The following is a 15,459-nucleotide window of genomic DNA, read 5'->3' as shown; positions in this document are numbered from 1 at the left end:
GTCATCCAAAATTACCAAAAGTCAGAAAGCTCTGCACACAAGGGGGGGGGGGAACTATATCCTGCAGCTCAAACATGGAAGAGGCTACTCGCATCTGTTTTTAATTTCTTATAATCATTAACAGATTAACAGTCTGATTTTCACAGTCCACTGAGTAGTGAGAAAGAGTGAGCAATCCCAATCTTAAATGGCAGAAGCCCAGATGAAGTAATCTAATAGTGGTTTTAAAAAACCCTTTGTCAATGAGTTATGAAAAATCAGCTACTGTTTTTCATAAAGAGACATTAAAGCTCAGGAAAAAAACCATGTTTTTACTACAAAGCTACAACATTCCCTGGGAACTTTGCCTTAGATGCTAGCATGATATGTACAATTGAACTGCATGCCTCTCATCTAAAGCATTCCTTTCTCCAACACCTTTTCCTTCCTTATTTTACTCACAGGGGAAAAAGGCAAGATCAAAGAATGGCATATGATAGGTATCTTGATGATATGCCCCCTCCTTCTCTGCCCCCCCTTTGTCTTTCAATCCAGTAAGAAACCTTTTCCTTTAACAAAATATTCTTAGCACAGGGATGTATCCACTTAGAAAATGAATGGATATATATTCAAGTTATATTTAATATAAAATTTTTCTATATGTCTGAGCAAGCTACCAAGAGTATCTCGCCCGCACGGCAGATCCTGGCAAGCTACCCGTGGCCTATTCAATATGCCAAAAACAGTAACAACAAGTCTCAAAATGGAGATGTTACTGATGCCCACTTGAGCAAATCAATGAGCAATGGGATGACAGTGACAGTGACGTCTGAGCAAGGTATTGATGAGATGAGGAGGAAAAAAGAAACGGGTGGAAAGGAAGGGATTAAAAAGAAGGCAATTTTTCTCTTTTTAAAGAAATTATCAATAAGGAAATTATTGTTAATCTTTCATCGGAATTGAAAGGTTGTCAATTTCCTTAAAATGTAGCTTGGAGAGGTAGAGTCTTCTTATGCACAACTATTAACTATTCAAAATTCACATGGGTGGGAAAAATGACAGAGAAATTAACTTAAAACATCTCTGGTATCGGACAGAACTAATGGACTTCTTCAGAAAATCCTGACATTAGGACACATGAAAAAATAAAGATCTAAGAAATCACCAACATACTCTATAACAGGACTGTAGCAAAGACATAGGCTGCTGCTAACCTCTCTGCTCCATGCCTGCTGCAGCAGTCCGACTCTCAGTGGAGCGGCAGGACTTACGATCTTTACCTCTGTAGGCTCAGCTTCTCTTCATAAGAACAGAACGTTTTCAAGTGTGAATTCTCAGAACTTAAACTGGCAGGAATTCAAAGAGTAGTAGCAGCAAGGGGAAATAACACAGTAGAGGAAGTAATACTTTAGAAACATACTTCAACTTTAGATTAACCAATTATATTGTGTACATTTCAAATATCCCTTCAATAAAGTTATTTCCAATAAAGAGAAACCAAAGAGCATTTTATCAGATCCTGAAGGATCTTTCCCCAGAGCTTTTTACAATGAATTTGGAAGCTGACTCACTTCATTAATTCATCTTATGAATTTGAGAGGGGCCTACTAAGTACCAGTGTTACAACAATGATTCATTCAGCCGTGATCTCTACCTTCAGAGAGTTCTGATAGGGCTAAGACAGTCACAGATGAAAAAGTACTTAAATAGTATTTAGGTAAAGAAGTAGAGAATGAAGATGACATTTGCTCTGTTGTGGAGTGAAGGAAGGTGGAGTAAACCACAGGTGAACCAAGAGCAAGAACATAAGTGGATCAGAGTATGAGGAGAAGAGAACAAGGGTGCTCCTCCAGGAGAAGCAATAACTGGAAGCCGAGACGAGACTAGACACTGCATGTCTGAGATGCTCAGTGCCAAAGAGGCTATAGCAGGGACTGGAGCAATAGCACAATGGGTAGGGATTTGCCTTGTACGCGGCTGACCAGAGTTCGATTCCCAGCATCCCATATGGTCCCCTGAGCACCACCAGGAGTAATTCCTGAGTGCATGAGCCAGGAGGAACCCCTGTGCATTGCCGGGTGTGACCCAAAAAGAAAAAAAAAAAGAGAGGCTACAGTAAGGAAACAGGAATGAGATTAAGGCATGGGATCTCAAAGAAACAGCAAATGTTTATGCCAGTTTTTCTTTCCTACATTTTGTGAGAAACTTAATTCCATAACTGAAGAAACAGAGGAAGTTTTAGTAAGTCTTCGCCATTCCATTTTCACTTTCTTGAAGTTGGGAAAAAAGCCTAAAACAGTTCTCTATTTTTTTTTTTCCTTTTTGGGTCACACCCAGCGATGCTCAGGGGTCACTTCTGGCTCTGCACTCAGGAATTACCCCTGGCCATCTCAGGGGACCATATGGGATGCTGGGAATCAAACCCAGGTTGGCCACGTGCAAGGCAAACGCCCTACCCGCTGTGCTATCACTCCAGCCCCTTGAATAGTTCTCTTTAAAACACTTCCTAAAAAGGTGAAGTTTAAGAATGCACTCACTGACAATTGCTCTGCATGAACACGGGGTTGAGTTTACAAGAGAAATGTTCAGTTATTCATATATGTGTGATCACCAAGGACAAACAATACAAACTCATATTTGTTAGACTTTTTTGGCTTGTTTTTCAGCCCTTTTAGAACTTACTGTTCAACACATAACCTTTAGTTAGGTATTGTGACAGAAAATGCTATCTTGGAGTTTATAATAGTAAAGAAAAAGATCTGACTTCCACCAGCTCACCTACTTGCTGACTGTCTAGTCACACTCTATCCTTTGTGAACTGCCTTTTTTGTTTTGAAGTCTGTGGAGAAAGTTTATTTTAGTTTATGTATATAGTATTTTTTTCCCCATTGTGTAATATAAAGCAGTTATTGGGAAACTTTTAGTTCCTTTAAAATGAGGAAATAAAGTTTCTCTCAATTATTATATATCACAGCAACAAAAAGTATATTTATGGGAGATCTAATAATTTCTAAAACAAAATCAAATAGAATGCCAGTTGTCTCCTTAAAATGTGTCTCAAGGGGCTGAAGAGGTAGTACCAGTACCATGGGCAAGGCACACAAGGCTCCATCTCTGGCACCACATACTACCCCTGAGCAACTCCAGGAGTGATCCCTGAGCACAGAGCCAGAAGTAAGCCCTGAGCACTGCTGGATGTGACCTCCACTTAAAGTAAAAATGTCTATTCGTCGTGGCATTTCTATTAAGTGTAGAAAATTATCAAGGCAAAGAAATTACTAATAATGTTTAACTTTTAACTACCTGACATGATTATACACAAATATCTTGGAAGTTTTTGATTACATCAAATTGAGTCTTTATCTAATTTTCTAGGAGTGATAGCACAGCAGGTAGGGCATTTGCCTTGCATGCAGTTGACCCGGGTATGGTTCCTCTGCCCTTCTCAGAGAGCCCGGCAAGCTACCAAGAGTATCTTACCCACACGGCAGAGCCAGGCAAGCTCCTGTGGCGTACTCATATGCCAAACACAGTAACAAGTCTCACAATCGAGACATTATTGGTGCCCGCTCCAGCAAATTGATAAGCAACAGGATGACAGTTAGATACAGTGATACATAAAAACTAAGCTAAAAGCTTTTTAGTTTAATGTAGTCCCATTTGTTGATCTCTGTTTCTACTAGATTGCTCAGTTCCGTGTCATCTTTGAAGATACCTTTATCTTCAATATCGTGGAGGGTTTTGCCGACCTTGTCTTCAATGTACCTTATGGTTTGTGGTCTGATGTTGAGGTCTTTAATCCATTTTGATCTGACTTTTGTGCATGGTGTCAGGTCGAGGTCTAAGCCCATTCTTTTACATGTGGTTGTTCAGTTGTGCCAGCACCACTTGTTAAAGAGGCTTTCCTTGCTCCACTTCACATCTCTTGCTCCCTTATCAAAGATTAGATGATCGTACATTTGAGGTTGTGTGTAGGGATATTCCACCCTGTTCCATTGGTCTTCAGCTCTGCCTTTGTTCCAGTACCATGCTGTTTTAATTGTTACCGCTTTGTAGTAGAGTTTAAGGTTGGGGAGGGTGATGCCTCCCATCATCTTTTCCCCAAGAATTGTTTTAGCTATCTGTGGGCGTTTATTGTTCCATATAAATTTCAGGATCGCTTGATCCGTTTCTTTGAAGAGTGCCATGGGTATCCTTATAGGGATCGCATTAAATCTGTATAATGCTTTGGGGAGTATTGCCATTTTGACAATGTTTATTCTCCCTATCCATGAGCAGGGGATGTTTCCATTTCCTCATGTCCTCTTTTATTTCATGGAGTAGTGTTTTATAGTTTTCTTTGTAGAGGTCCTTTACTTCTGTAGTTAAGCTGATTCCAAGGTATTTGATTTTCTGGGGTACGATTGTGAACGGGATTGCTTTTTTCATGTCCCTTTCCTCTGTCTCATTGTTTGCATATAGGAAGGCCATGGATTTTTGGGTATTGATTTTATAGCCTGCGACTTTACTGTACAGGTCAATTGTTTCTAAGAGTTTCTTTGACATCTGCACTTATATGTTCATTGCAGCACTGTTTACAATAGCCAGAATCTGGAAAAAACCCGAGTGCCCTAGAACAGATGACTGGTTGAAGAAACTTCGGTACATCTATACAATGGAATACTATGCAGCTGTTAGAAAAAAATGAGGTCATGAAGTTTGCATATAAGTGGATCAGCATGGAAAGTATCATGCTAAGTGAAATGAGTCAGAAAGAGAGAGACAGACATAGAAAGATTGCACTCATCTGTGGAATATAGAATAATAGACTAGGAGTCTAACACCCAAGAATAGTAGAAATAAGTACTAGGAGGTTGACTTCATGGCTTGGAAGCTGGTCTCTCATTCTGGGCAACTCAGACAAGGGAACACCAAGTAAAATGTGGTCGGAGGTCATGCAGGGGAGGGGTGATGCAGGCCGAATGTAGACTAGAGACTGAACACAATGGCCACGCAGCACCTTTATTGCAAACCACAACACCTAATCAGAGAGAGAGAACGAAAGGGAATACCCTGCCATAGTGGCAGTTTGGGGTGGGGGGAGACGGGACTGGGGAGGGTGGGAGGGATGCTGGGTTTACTGGTGGTGGAGAATGGGCACTGGTGAAGGGAAGGGTTCTTGAACTTTGTATGGGGGAAACATGAGCACAAAAATGTATAAATCTGTAATTGTACCCTCATGGTGATTCACTAATTAAAAATAAAAAAAATTAAAAAAAAAACAAAAAACTAAGCTAAAAAAGCAAAGTAGTGACCAAAGCAGACGTCTCCAAAACCCTTCACTGAGAGGTCTGAAAATTCCCTTACAGATCCCTTTCAAGTAGGGTGATAGTATCACTGGTTTTACTGAGGTTAGATATCCTTCCAAAGGTCACTGAGAGTTGTCATCATCATCATCATCATCATCATCATCATCATCATCATCATCATCATCCCATTGATTGTCGAATCTTTTTTTTAAAATTTTTTTTGCTTTCTGGGTCACATCCGGCGATGCACAGGGGTTACTCCTGGCTCTGCACTCAGGAATTACTCCAGGCAGTGTTCAGGGGACCATACGGAATGCTGGGATTCTAACCCGGGTCGGCCGCGTGCAAGGTAAATGCCCTACCCGCTGTGCTATTGCTCCAGCCCTGATTGTCGAATTTCTTGAGTGGTCTCAGTAATGTCTCCATTTGTCCAAGCCCTGAGATTTTAGAAGCCTCTTTTTACATGTCTTTCCCAATGATGTCATATTGGAGACTCTTTCAGGGTCAGGGGAATGAGACCCAGCTTGTTACTGGTTTTGGCATATTAATACACCATGGGGACCTTGCGAGGCTCTCCCACGTGGGCAGGAAATTCCCGGTAGTTTGCCAGGTTCTCTCAGAGGGAGAAGTAAGTTATAAGATATCGCGCTGCCTCAAATTGGCCGTGTGCTTCTGGGGGCTTGCTTTTAGGTCTCTGGATGCTGGCAGTGGATGGGATTACACGGTGCCGGGGGCAGTCCCTGGGTGTGACCACCTAGCTACTGGGAAATGGGAAATCTGGACAGAGGAGGCCCAGTCCCGATCCGAGCAGGCTTGGATGTCTCGTATTAATACTAACCAGGCCTGCATGGTTAGTATTAATATTAATTGACATTATCAATATTGTGAATTGCAGTGCCTAAAACAAATTTTTAAATGCCGGTTAAATGGGAAAAAAATATATATAGTATATATACACAGTGGAATAATTTTGCATTCTGTAAGAAAAGATGAAATCATGCAATTTGCCACTATCTGGATGGGTATGATGCTCAGTGAAGTCAGCCAGGAGAGAAGCCAGATACAGAATGTCTCTCACACCTGAGATACAAAGAAGCACAGTTAGGGAATAACCAATGGCCCAAAGCAATAGAATCTCAGAACTGGTCCACAGAACAGAGTAATGAGGGCAGTAAAGGCAGGGGACTGAAATGGAGATTTCCAGAATGGGGAAGTGGGAAAGGGGAAAAGCCTTAAGATAATGAATGGTGGAGGGAAAAGGACACTACAGTGGCAAATCTCATGTTTAAATGTTGTATGCATGAGACCCTACCATTAACACAACCATAAAACTGTAAATCACAGTAGGTAAAATAAAATTTAAATTAAATTAATTCACCAGCCGATTTTAATGTAGTGTCAGGATTAAGAAGTACTAATCTTAGCTAGTTATCTGGAATCCAGCAATAAAGTTTTATTTTCATCACAAAATGCACCACTTTCTGGTCCCTCCAATTACTCTACAAAGACATAATGGCATCATCAAGGGTTCTTCTTGTTTCAAACAATTAAACTGTTACTGTAACACTCTGAATTGCAATTAAATGCTTGTATTTCGATTGGCATTATCAATGGTTACTACATCATATGCACATATTATGTCTAAAGACTGTTTTATATCAATAGCTAACAATTACATAGCTCATAATGTATACTGGGAATTTTTTTAGGTGCTTTATACAAATAAACATATTTGCTCTCTACCATAATCCCAGGAGGTAAGTAAATCACCATTTCATTCTACAACTGAGGGAATGAAGCTCAGAGTTTTATATAACCCCAAATTACAGAGTTGAGCCAGGCTATCAGGTTCCAAAGTCCGTTCCTCTAACTACAGAGGTCTACTTCCTTCTCAGAAATACAGGCTTGAGCAACAGATCTAAATTCAAGGAAGAACCCTGTCATCGACAAGAGCACCACTAACATTCTTACTGGATAGAGAGCCTTAGGTTCTTCCAGGGTGTAAATTAAGATGATACATGGTGTGGTATTCATAATGGTACGGAACAGATGGCCATAAACTATGTTTCAATTGCTTTTTATAACCTTGTGGTCAACATATATGGTCCTTACATTTTATTATCCCCCTCTTTGTTATCACAACTTCTGGCCCCATTTTCTCATTACCAAAAAAATGCATGTTATGTCTGCAGGACATTTTGAAATAATTAGTAACTATAAATCTAGGTCATGAATCAACCTGTCTAAGAGCCATCCAGGGTGCTTGTTAAAATATAGTTGTACAAGTCTACTCCCCTAGAAAGCAGACAGCAGATCACAGTTTAAGGAATCATGATATTCCTGCAGCCCCTTATTCAGAGGAAACAGTGCACACTGAGGATTCCGAAACGCAGCAGGACTCTTTCCTAGCAGGACACTCGGGCACACCCAATGTGACTTTTGATACTTTCACAGACCCAAGACTCGGTCTGCACAGGGGGCACAGAAAATCGTGTTGGCCACATGGTGTAGAAGGGACTCCTAAAGGTTTGTGACTGCAGTGGCAATCACAACCTCCCTCTGCTGCCTGAACATATGTTTCCAATTTCTTAATAGATAAAAATTATAGTCAAACCTGATTTCTTGTCCAGTAATGATACCAATCGATAATCCGAATAATTTCTTCCCCCAGTGACATAGGAGAGTGGAATATGCCACAGATAACTGTGAAAAAAAAAAAAAGAATGTATTGGAAGATTATTATTCCTTCCAGCATTTTCATCACAATCTGTTGCCTGAAGGGGGGTAGGGAGGTGGGCAGTTTCAAGCTGTTCTCAGAAAGAGACAATCTTATTAGGTTTCACAGAACCTCTGTAGACATTTTAATAGACATTAAAGACATTTAGACATTTTAATCTGAGGATGCAAGAGAGAGAGCAGGGGAAGAAAGTGGACATATACCTTGCATCTGAAGGTTGAATATCAGGTTTCATATTTAAAAAGAACCTTTCTTGTTGGACATGGAGTTCCTTCCCTTTCCTTTGAACAGTCACTAATGGAAAGCCTTTTTGCAGAGTCCATGTTTTCATCATTTTCTTTACATCTAGTGTTTTGTTTGTAATCTAGGAAAAAAAATATTATTTTGTTTAAAGAGAAACAACATCTTAAAAAACATTAATGTATGATTGATTTGTCTATATCCTTCTATCTTTCCCTATCACATGTGATGAAAACTACATTTATTGCTAATAATCAAAAAAAGGTACAAAACTGAGCTGAATTTTCATTTTTTAAACCAGGCGAATGAGCAACTGCTTAAAACCAAGTAACCTGGAACAGATTGAAGTGATAATCAGAGAACGAATCTCAGAAGAGAGCCTTCATTCATGCCCTGAGGAAGTTGTGGCTGTTCTTTCAGACACCCCATGACCATTAACACAGTCTAGAAACAGGCACTGTAACTATTCCCTGTGGGTTAGAGGGAGCTTCTCTCTGTTACCTCTCTGTTAACTCTGCTTTCAGATGCTGAACTTCAAATGCTCCAGTTCTTTCATCAAAGAACTACCAATATGGGAAGGTCAAGGTGTTGTGCAATTTAAGCAAAAAAAACACTACAGGAAGACTGGAACAACATTAAGTCTATTAGAGAACAATGCTGAATGTCCAGATGATCACAAACCCTCTATTCCAGAAAACACAGGAACTTGTCTACAAAATCTAGATTCCAGTGAAGCGAGCCACGAGCCCTCAACTGCCCACTATCTCTGAGACATCTGGAGTCAAAGATTAAGACACAATTTTTAAACCACCATCTCTACAAAGGGGGTGACTTAAATTCAATATTCAATTATGTTTGTAGATCACACATGGATTCGAGGGACAAACAAGTGAAGTGATGGAGTGGTAAAGGAGTTGCACTGGCGGCACTAGAGAGGTAGTTCAGCGGGGAGGGTGTTTGCCTTGCACATGGGCAACCTGGGTTCTATCCTCAGACCCCATATGTTCCCCCAAGCATGGCCAGGAGTAATTCCTGAGTAAAGAGCCTGGAATTACCCTTGAACACCACTGTTGTGGCCCCAAAACAAAACAAAAAAATCCCCCAAGCCTTTGCATCTAGTAATACCTCACTGCACTGGGCCAGTGCGTGCCAGGTCTAAATGCAACTGCTCGATGAGCACTTATTGAAGAACAACAAAGAATGCAGCACCTCACATATTCGTTGGATGTTGCTCTTACATGTTTCACAGCTCTTACCTACTGATTTCTGGACAAAAGCTTAGGAAACTAACAAACCAAAGCGAGGTGGTTTTGGATCTTTGAAAAACAATGAAACCAAAGGCTGCTGCATGTGTAAGGGGATGCTAAGCCCCCACCCCCCATGATGTAAGAGACTAGGCTAGGATACGAAAACACTGATGAAAAAGCCAAAGTCAGTAAGGAAGGCAAACATACTCTAAATGTCAGGAGAAACTACAGAGAGTACAAAGCAAACAGCATGGCTTTCAATTAAACTGCCATTGTAAAAGGGATAACAGTGATTTGGAAATTACTTGCCAATGGTGATTGAGCCCTTTCTTTTCTTAAAGAGAAGTCATGCAGTTGGAGAAAAGAAAAGTGTCTTCTGGGCAGAGTCAACGGTGAGAAAATAGCAGATTTCAGAGGCTGCGCAGCAGAAAGCATGCGCGAGAGACTCAGAGAAAAGGTTCTCAATGCCAGGGCCCACAATACTTGGCCACTACATGTGCTATGTGGCATGTATGTGTGTCCCCCTACAGAATTCTCATCAAACTTCAAATAATCTGTGACCTCTCAAAACACTAAGAATCACTGGTCAAGTATAGGGCAGCAAACCCAAATGCTCCAAAGGTTTGTGTAGCTGGCATGCATTCACCATTCTGACTTTACACACTGCTACAAATCACCCTGTTCCTCAGAACCCTTGTAGGACCACCACAATCCGGACAGTAAAGTGTGACTCAGGGTGGTTTGAAGCCAGAGAAGTCAGCTTGTGACAGAGCATCTACACTAAAGGAACATGGTCACCAAGGGCAGAACTTGTGGGGACAGAGTCCAGAAGAAATAACATCATGAGATGGGGGCAAGGAAAGGACGAGAGAGATACAAAGCAAGCCAGCCAAATTCACTGGCAGATGAATGCAGAAAAGACAACTTTACTATGGAGTAAGAAGAGAGAGACGAAGGGATAGAATCAAAAGTCATCCAAGGTCACAGACAATGTTCTCCAAGACTGGTATTCCCATTTTTTTTTCTTTTAACTTTATACTGTATGAGCTGTAGTTGGCATCATGACTTACTTACATATTTTAACAAATATAAATAGAAGAATTGTCTCTTCAATAATTTAGGTGCTAAATAAAATATCCAGATGACTTACCTCATTAAAACTGTCCCATAAATCATCACTCTGAATGGATGCATAGCTATGATTATGTAGGTACAGAATAATTGTATGTTGAAATATATCTTCACTCATGTAATTTTTCAGCATCAACAAAAGAGAAGCTCCCTATTTAAAAAAAAAAGATGAGAAAGAGGAAAATAAGAGAAAACTGTAGCCACAGAATAAAGAACCTAAAATTAAAAATATAACATCTGCATATTCTACAAAATGGTAGCATTTGTATATTCTGAAGTATACATTAGTATATACAACCTGGTTATATGATACATTTATGATACATCTCATAAAACCAAATGTGGACATAATTCAAAATTAGTTTAAGTGATTTGAAAAGGAATAATAGACCAGATTTCTCAAGTGCATGAATTCTACAAAGAGCCGTTTTGCTTGGTCTACCATTGTTTTAGTATTAGTGTTAAAAAGTTTAGTGTTTACAAATAGATTTTAGAAGAAAAATATGTTCAATATTCAGTGGCAGTACCCACCCCAACCTGTGAATTCTGTGCTGGAGACGACAAGTTTAGCAGGACTCCCAAAGATTGTGCTGGGTACCACTCTTCCTTCCTGTTTAGTGTGCCATGTTGCTCAAGTACTGTCCATCCTTGGGGGCCCTTCATACACATTTGGAATTGGTAAATGTGTGGGCAGCAAGCAGGTGTCACCAGCTCAGAACCATGAGTGCAGTACTTACAGATACACATGTCACCTCTAACCCTGAAACCACCTCCTCTGTGAGGCCTTCCCTGATTCCACAGACACCCCAGCTCTTCATTTTCAATTTATCTCAGTCCCTGTAACTAGGTATGTATTTTGTTCTTTTTAACGGTATGAGTGGAAAAACAGCACAAAGCTCTACTGTGACGATCAAAACAATGCCTCGACTATAGTGGGGACAAAAATAATTTTGAATTTCACTTCCAATAAAAATGGAGCAATGCTAAGTCACCAGAACAATGAGATACATGTAACAATTTGATGCCTACTAATATTATTTCACTCTGCAAATCTCCGTCTTGTTTCCAACAGCTCCTCCTCTCTCCAGCACCATGGTTTTCCTCCCTTCAACAATCACATTAACAAGCGAAGTCTAGTCTCTGGCAACCCAGGGGTCACACCCATAAGCCACTTCCTGCTGGCCCAGATAATCTCGTCATCAGCCACCATCCAGATCACAGGGCTGGCTTTCTCTCCCAGAAGGGAGCACAACATGATGTCCACCACAGCCATGCCTCTGGACCCCACGCCAGGCTGTTTCACTTGGGGCGCCCCAGAAGGGGTTGGTGAGAGCCCTCCCCACCCCAAGGGACCCAGCCCCGGCAGCCAGAAACCTCCACAACCCAACTGTTGCCACGCTCAAGGCCGATCCCCACACGGTTGGGCCTGTTCAAATAGCAGGCAACCAACAGAGAGGGAAAATATCTATAATCCCTCTATGATTGTTCTATTTGGGCAGGGACCATTAAGACTTTCTTTAGGATATCACTAACATGTTGTTAAAGGGTAAATGATGTGAACTTTGTATATGTATCTGAAAAAATATCTATTTATACATGTATATATATCCTAAAGAAAGTCTTAATGGTCTCTGCCAAAATAGAACAATCTTCACACTGTTTTTTCTATGGATACTTTTTTTTTGTAGCATTTTCAGCAGTTTTTCATAACAAACAATACAAGATATATTATTTCAGTTGTGCTTTGGGACAGGGATTGGGGTTGGGATGGAAACATCCCAAATATGGTCATATTGGGATATGGAGGGAAGGTGTAATGGTGGTGGGATTGGTGTTTGAATATTAAATGTAATCAAATATTGTGAACCATCATATAAAAAAAAAGGAAGATAAAATTTTATTGAAAGAAAAAAATTAACAAGCGAAGTCCAGGTCACTGTCCTCACTTGAACACGCTGACGGTAGCACTGTCAATTGTGTTGATAAAACCACATTCATGAGAGTGTCTCTGTGTGTGTGTGGGGCAAACCCAAGATTTACATGTAGTATTACATGTGACTCTACCACTGAGCCATATCCCAGGTCCAGATATAAATTTTAGAATAGAAAAATAATGTAAAATCTGGAATTGAAAATTCTCTAACCTTAACAAGAACAGAGACAAGAAAGAAAGAATCAACAGAGACAAGAAGGAAAGAAATACCCCTCCCCCCCCAAAAAAAAAGATTCCTCATCATTAATCTCCTCTCCTTCTTCGAAGTTTTTACCAATCTTAGCACTCCCAAGTGGGGATTTTTTGCCTTTTATAGAAGTATTTTAAGCATTTCTTGCAGGGCTGGTTTGGTGGTGATGAAGTCCTTTCAAGTACTGTTTCTTTCTCTTCTCTTTTCTCCAAGAGTACTTGATTATTATTTTAAATAAATATTTATTTAAACACCATGGTTTACAAAGTTGTTCATAATACAGCTGCTGTAGGCTTTCAATATTACAACACCAATCCTACCATCTGAGTGATCTCCCCCCAGTCACTGTCCCCATTTTCCCAACGCCCCCCGCCCAAGACTGTCCCCTTAGTAGGCAAACAATAATTTATTTTATGTTGCTTGTTTGTTACAACTAAATGATTAAAGGAACTATCAAAAATACTTAAGTAAAATAAAATTTGTGAAAACTGTATCACACCACAGGTTAGGTCCTTATCTGAGTGGTTTGTTGCTAGTTGAGCCTTCTGTGTTTTTGTTGAGCTTAGTTGGCTTCTACATGACTTTCCCATTTAATTTGGACTGGCTACCAGGGTTTCAGGAAGTACTGGGGGTTGGGGCGGGAAGAGGGGAAAGCTGCCCACCAGAACTCCAAGGAAGACCCCAGAGTTCTCAGTCTAATATAGGGGTACCTGGAATTGTCGCAGTTTATTATCTCTGCAGAGATTCTTAGTGAAGCTGTGGAGTTGAGCACTGGCGTAGCTGCAGGGGTGGGGGGTGGGGGTGGCTGTAGGGGCTTTAGCAAGGTGGGGACTCTGCTTGGCTACCTTCCAAGAGTGTCCCAGAGTTGTCAGCCCGGGTAATGGTGAATCCATGAATTTTGGCAGCTTAGTGTGTAACTACTCAGAAATTTAGTTGGTGAGTCTGAAGAGCAAGGCCAGCAGCTGTCTCAGCACTGTTTCTCTGAAAAGCTCACTCTTTGTCCTTCATGTCTGAGGGATAACCAGGTGGGCAGAGTACTTGTGGTTGGAGGACTTGCCTCAGCACTTTTAAAGAACTGCACCATTCCTTTCTAGGTTGTAGCATTTCCAGTACAAAATCTACGAGTCTCCTGGGGTTTTCTTCTAGGGGATCCTCTGCTGCTTCTCTCTTTGATTTTTGCCATTGTAATTTGTGATGCACCTTGCTATCTTTTGGCTCTACTTTGAAACAAAGGGCTTCCTGGATCTAGGTGTCTAACACTTTTCTAAGTTTGGCAAACTTATTTTCCATGATAAAGACCGCTTTACTGGTGATGGATAGGCACAAGTTAATGAGTTCTGACAGGTAAAGAACTGGAGTTACTAGTCCATTGAGTCAGCTGCTTGCTGGGATGATCAAGTTAATTCTGTCTGTTGGGCAATGAAGCTGCACCGGGCTGGTAGAGGGAGCATGCTGCTCCACCAACAGGAAGAGTCAGGTGGCTCTCCCAGGAGGACCACAGCAACCCACCCTCTGCATGCACGGGGCTTCCACCCCCTCCTGAAACAGCTTGTTTCATGGGAACTCTTAATTTCAAACCAGCTGCCCAATGCAGTTGTTCCATACCTCTGGGTAATCTGATAAAGAGCTGAAATATTCTTGTAGCCTCTGGGCTCAGTTACTGCCCATCAACAGTGGGGGGTGGGGGTCGGGAGAGCGAGAGAGCAAGAGAGTGAGAGAGATGGGGGGGGGACGAGAGCAAGAGCGAGGGCAAGGGGGGGAGAGAGAGACAGAGACAGAGAGAGAGACAGAGAGAGGGAGGGTGCTTGCCATCCTGCCACAGAGGCAGGCTAGGGTTGTATGGAGGGTGATGGGAGCGAACCTGGGGACACTGGTGTTGAGAAATGTGCACAGGTGGAGAGATGGGTGTCGGAACACTGTATGACTGAAACCTGATCACAAACAGCTCTGTAAGGACCTATCTCACAGTGATTCAATGAGACAAAAACAAAGACCAGTGGCAACTAAGCCACTGCCACTGCCCAGCTTGGCAAAGCTCCTGGCTCTTACTTTTGCAAGTAAGATTTCTGTCTCGCTCTCCTCCTGAAACCGCTGCCACGTGAACTTACTTTCTTTCCTTGCCACCTTCACATCGCTTCAGGTGATCTTCACGTCTTTTTGCATACATAATTGGATTTCCACTATTCTACCTTCACACTCACTGATTTTTTTCCCCCAACTTCTTCCATTCCACTTTGAACCCCATTCTATTTTTCTATCTTACCCCTGTATTATCTGGGTACTAAGGTTTCTGCTTGGGTTTCCCAGACTTCCTCTCATCCCGTCTCGGCCTCTCCCACTGCTGTCCTGTTCCAGTGGGCATCACCAGGCCCACAGCTCTGGAGTCTTCCTGAGGCAGCCCATACAGCTACGGCTCTGCATCTCCCCAGGGCCTGTCCTGCTGTGAATATGAACAAGCCCCCACAACTCAATCTTCCATCACATGTGCAGTCCCACACACGCCCGGGGTGGGGGTGGGGGGGTGCAGGGCCTGGATGAACCAGCACTCAAGGGTATCTCTGGGCCAAGTCTGAGAGGTGTGTGGTCATGCGTGCCCAGAAGAGGCTGCCCAGAGACTGAGAGGGCCTGGGCGGTGGCCAGGGCTTGAAGGCTCC

At 41.7% G+C, this 15,459-nt stretch overlaps 1 protein-coding gene across 3 annotated transcripts in view; it reads right to left on the bottom strand.

Annotated features, from left to right (window-relative positions):
* The window catches only part of LNPEP (leucyl and cystinyl aminopeptidase), a 111,527-nt gene that overhangs the window by 26,197 nt on the left and 69,871 nt on the right, over positions 1–15,459 (bottom strand). For all 3 annotated transcript variants that reach the window (XM_055123817.1, XM_055123810.1, XM_004613090.3), the window contains exons 9-11: positions 10,642–10,773; positions 8,208–8,368; positions 7,882–7,970 (exon numbers count right to left, since the gene is read on the bottom strand). In XM_055123817.1, coding sequence (XP_054979792.1) covers positions 7,882–7,970; positions 8,208–8,368; positions 10,642–10,773 — 382 coding nt within the window. The remainder of the gene's footprint in view (positions 1–7,881; positions 7,971–8,207; positions 8,369–10,641; positions 10,774–15,459) is intronic.

This window comes from Sorex araneus, chromosome 1 (assembly GCF_027595985.1).
Source record: "Sorex araneus isolate mSorAra2 chromosome 1, mSorAra2.pri, whole genome shotgun sequence".
NCBI classification, from domain to species: Eukaryota; Metazoa; Chordata; class Mammalia; order Eulipotyphla; family Soricidae; genus Sorex; species Sorex araneus.
The sequence above is the reverse complement of the archived record's forward strand: the minus strand, read 5'-3'. Positions and strand labels throughout refer to the sequence as shown.